Source organism: Triticum dicoccoides, chromosome 5B (assembly GCF_002162155.2).
Source record: "Triticum dicoccoides isolate Atlit2015 ecotype Zavitan chromosome 5B, WEW_v2.0, whole genome shotgun sequence".
NCBI classification, from domain to species: domain Eukaryota; kingdom Viridiplantae; phylum Streptophyta; class Magnoliopsida; order Poales; family Poaceae; genus Triticum; species Triticum dicoccoides.
In genome coordinates, this window is record NC_041389.1 from 561171573 (window position 1) to 561176123 (window position 4551).

Genomic DNA, 4551 nt, shown 5'->3' on the forward strand with positions numbered 1-4551 from the left:
CATGTGAGCGTGCATGATCCGCGACGGCGATAGCGGTGGCGGCGACGGCGACGATGATGATGACAACGTACATTTTGTGTAGCTAGGGCTGAAAAACAATTTGATGGTCTGTATATTTTGATGAGGTGGTATATACTAACCCCTCACGCTGATGGTGAACTTGCGGTGGTAGGACGACACCCTCTTTTGGATATGGTGGTAGGTTAACACCAAGGTAGTGCTAGGTTGAACTTGCTATGCCGTATGATCATGCATGCTTTACTTCTCTTCTGCTCCATTGTTGTTTGTATGCTACTTTGGTTGCTACTTGTGTGCTTCATTGATTTGCTGCTTCAACTCTTGCTCTTGTGCATTGCTAGGGCAAGTGGTATGCCGTGTTCATCAGTAAGGCTCCAGGGGTTTATAGTTCATGGGAATAAGCCAATGCACAAGTGGCATCATATAGCAATTGCAGCCATAGAGGGTTCAAGACTAGGCAGGCAGCAGAACAAGCTTACTCCTACTGGGTGCGAAAGCACGGAGGCAGCAGTATTGACAGTGGCAATGTTGGAGGTGTCAAAGTGGAAGGTCCTAAGGTGAATCGTCAGTTTGGTTGAAACTGAAGAACTTCATCATCTTCGCCCAGTTCATCGTCATTGCTGTGTTGTGGCGTTGGTGTGCTAGGTGTGATCATTGTGGGTAAGCTCGCCAACTAGGATACAAGGTAAGCACAACATGTACGCCGTATGCAAACAAACGCCGTGTTCATGTGCCGCTTGGGACAATGCAGGCAACCAAATAAAGTGCACTTGCGTATTACCTAATGCAGGGACACTAGATGCAGGCAACCAAACAACTTGTAGATGACGTATTAGGGCATGTTTTTGTTCAACCAAGCTAGATTGAGAAGTGTAAACACGCCCTACATCTCCCTTGGCTCTCATGCTGCACACAAAGCTCTGGACCCTATCGTCCGAAGTAGACCCACGCACACGGAAGTCAACAACCTGCCAAGAATTTGTGCAACTAATTAACACACGCACTAACCCATGACCCCATATCCTTCTCCTAAATATGCTCAGGATCCTAAGTACTAGGCACATGACGCCGATGCAGCTAACTACTACGACGCCACACCGGCCAGTAGTTCCATGCACTAATCTCCTTCCTAGATTCTCTCCAGGTCCCCAAGACTAGGCATGTAGCATCAAGAACTCATGCATGCAAGTAGCTGCACAACGGCACGGCCGCCACTCACGCACGAACGTGACTCGGCCAGCTCGCCGCACGACGCCGCGGTCAAGATTAGTGCTTACAGCAGGTAGCAAAAGATAATGTGTAAGTGTAACCGAGCCCTCTATTCGTTATTGGATGCGCCGTCAATGATTCACTGCCGCAACGAATCTAACAGTACACGTATGATCGATATCTTATGTGTACCCAAGGCGTGTGACGAGTTCCAACTTGCAAATCCATGCATTCTTTACAAGAAAACAAGGGGTATTTCCCAGTAGGACACATGCTAGTCATGTCTCTCCGTGTTGTCAGCAGTTGAGCTACAATGATCTCTTAACACTCAAGTATTGTGCAAGCGCTTGCAATGTCTCTGTCCATCTGAAAGCTGATATATTCTCGTAACGTACAATTGAAGACTTCTATTTATATATGCTTGTTACTTTGATCATATATACTCATGACTTTCCGCGGCACCCATGTCTTCTATGCTAGGCACGTGACGTACTCACTTGCATTTGCTCCCCCCCCACCGCTTTATGTCATAAAGCCATGACCACAACAACATGGCACGAGTTCAAACAAAGAAAAGAAACAAGATCCAAAGCGAAAATAGCAAGTAATATGGTTTTGAACAGCAGATCAGCCCCCAAGGAACTAAGAAGATATTGAATTAATGGCACATTTTTTTTATTTCAGCACTGGGTACACCTTTTTTACTGAGCTCACTTGTTCAAACTCCAGGAGAGGGGAGACCCGCCAAAATCCAGGTCTTCCGAGTATTACAGAAATTTTATTTAATTAGTAGGAGAATACATGCATTTGACACCTTGGATCAAAACAAACTTAAATAGTTCTAAAAAAACATAAAGGGGTACCACCTAGATAACGAGAATTCCTTTTGGTCGTGTCTTCAGCTCACTTCCTCCAAGCTCAAACTGGTTGAAATTGAATCGTTTTCTTCATTTTGCTCACCTGTCAAATCATTTAGGACGAGCTGCTTGTTTGCCTGAATGCCTTCGAGTGCCATCTCAACTTGCCTCATGGTAGGCCTCTCCTCTCCTCTTAACTTTATACATGATGCAGCGAGAGCAGCTACTTCTTCAACTTCACTACCTCCCTCCTCTACAATTTGGGAATCTAGTATGTCAACTAGTTTGCCTTCCTCTAGGAGTTCAACAAATTGTGCAACAAGTCCATCACCTTCTGAGGTTCTATACATGATTGGTATCTTCCTCGTAAACAACTCCAAAAGTAGGATTCTGAAGCTATAAACATCGCTCTTTTCTGAGAGCCGCCCGGCGTAGTAGTACATAGGATCTAGATATCCTATTGTTCCTTGGACTGCTGTTGCGGTTCTCCCTGACTGGTCGATAGGAATGTACCTTGAAGCACCAAAGTCTGATAGTTTTGCCGTGAAAGCATCATCAAGAAGTATGTTAGAAGATTTGATGTCTCGGTGTATTACAGGAACTGAAACAGCAGAATGAAGGTAAGCAATAGCTCTTCCTACTTCACATCCGATCCTTAGCCTGTCACCCCAAGATATTGATTTTGGCGAGTCATTATGAAGATGATCACCAAGGGTTCCATTGGAAATAAATTCGTATGCCAAGAGTGTGACTTCTGTCTCGAGACAACAACCATGAAGCTTGACAATATTCCTATGGTTGATTTGTGATAGTATGGCAACCTCATTTATGAACTCATCAATTTCTCTCTGGACCATAATATTTGACTTTTTGATGGCCACAACATGCAAGTCTGACAATATTCCTTTGTAGACAGTACCATGCCCTCCGCCACCGAGCTTACGAGATTGATCAAAATTGTTTGTGGCCTTCTCTATCTCCTTCATAGTGATGATCATCCTCTCACCGATGTCAGACCTTTGAGATACTAGCTGTTGCAATAGTTGTCCATGATTTTGATTGAAGAACTTCCGTTTCAACTTTTCAGCTCTATGATGCTCAAGCTTACGGATTATTAACAATCCACCTATAACCAAAAGCATGAGGGATGGGACGAGAGAAACCAAGAGACCAATGATTAAACCTGCAAAAATGATTACTTATATGTTTGTTAATTTGATCATATAGCAAATTTGGCTCCCGTGGGTTATCACTGACTTCCTGCCGGTTGCAAAACGACTAGAGCTTTGAATTAAAACTGAAGGATGCATATTCTTAAGCACTGGCGGTCATAGGAGTCAGATGTTATGATGGCAAAGCTAGAAAATTAGACCATGCGTACACAAATTATACCTATGTGTGTGTGTGTGTGTGTGTGTGTGTGCGCGCGCGCGCGTGCGTGTGTAGACCACTATTTTGGGTACCACTCGAATTTTCCTGATCCCGAGCGGTTACCGCTACCCCACGAAAAGCACTCATACCGAGCAAAAAAATTCGAGTTTGAAAATTTTGAATTCAAACTCGGACCTAGTTAAATACAAGGCATCTCTGATGTAGCAACATTACGTGTCATGGCATAGTGGCAAAGGCATGCTCTCTGGAGCTGCGAGACACGGGTTCGAGTGCCACAGTTGTGCTTTTCTTTCTATTTTAGAATGCAAAAGAAAAAAACTAAAAGTTGTGAAATCCTGTGAAAGGCCAAGCATCGAACTCAAGATCTGAAAGATCGCGGCAACGGTTGGTGCCTGCTAACAACCACTACGCTAGGATAGGATTACTTATCTTGAAGAGTTAAAATTTTATCTATATCAACTTCCAAATATTTGAATTCAAAATCTGATTTTAAATTTCGTCCAATTTTTTTTCAATATTTCGTGGTTACCGTGGTAACCATGAATTTCGGTGCCCCTCGAGAAAAAAGGACAGCTTGAGATTCAAAACCTTGGTGTAGACGGAGTGATTAGTACATATAAGTTGCATTTTTTAATTTTTTTTCAATAAGCACATTTTAAACCTAAAACAAACGCAGTAAATATGTTGTAGGTCTTAAGAAAAGTTTGCCACCTGTATTGCTTACGGGCCTGAGGCAGCCATTAGGCTGGCTAGCATTTCCTCCTCGTGCGCACCAGCAATTGAACGATCCTTGCGTATTGCGACACTCACCGAAACACCCATGGTCCTTTGCCTGCTTGCACTCGTCAATATCTATAAATAGCAAAAGAGGGGATCGATTAATCAAGAGACATGATTAATCATGCGCATGCATGGCTTAATTTTTCCACATTAGCTAAACCTCAATCGATTGACTTTAGCTAATGGGACAATCGATTTTGAGAGCCATATGCATCTTTCTGATGCAGAGGCTGGGGTAAAACCCTTTTTCGAAAAAAAAGGAAAAAAAAGCTAATGGGACAATCGATTTTGAGAT

The 4551-nt window shown here is 43.3% G+C and overlaps 1 protein-coding gene across 1 annotated transcript in view; it reads right to left on the bottom strand.

Moving 5' to 3' along the window:
* Positions 1–2125: 2125 nt before the first annotated feature.
* LOC119310089 (putative wall-associated receptor kinase-like 16) overlaps positions 2126–4551 on the bottom strand; it is a 4413-nt gene continuing 1987 nt past the window's right edge. The window contains exons 2-4 of the mRNA XM_037585936.1: positions 4188–4332; positions 2416–3267; positions 2126–2373 (exon numbers count right to left, since the gene is read on the bottom strand). Of these exons, the coding sequence (XP_037441833.1) occupies positions 2126–2373; positions 2416–3267; positions 4188–4332 (1245 nt within the window). The remainder of the gene's footprint in view (positions 2374–2415; positions 3268–4187; positions 4333–4551) is intronic.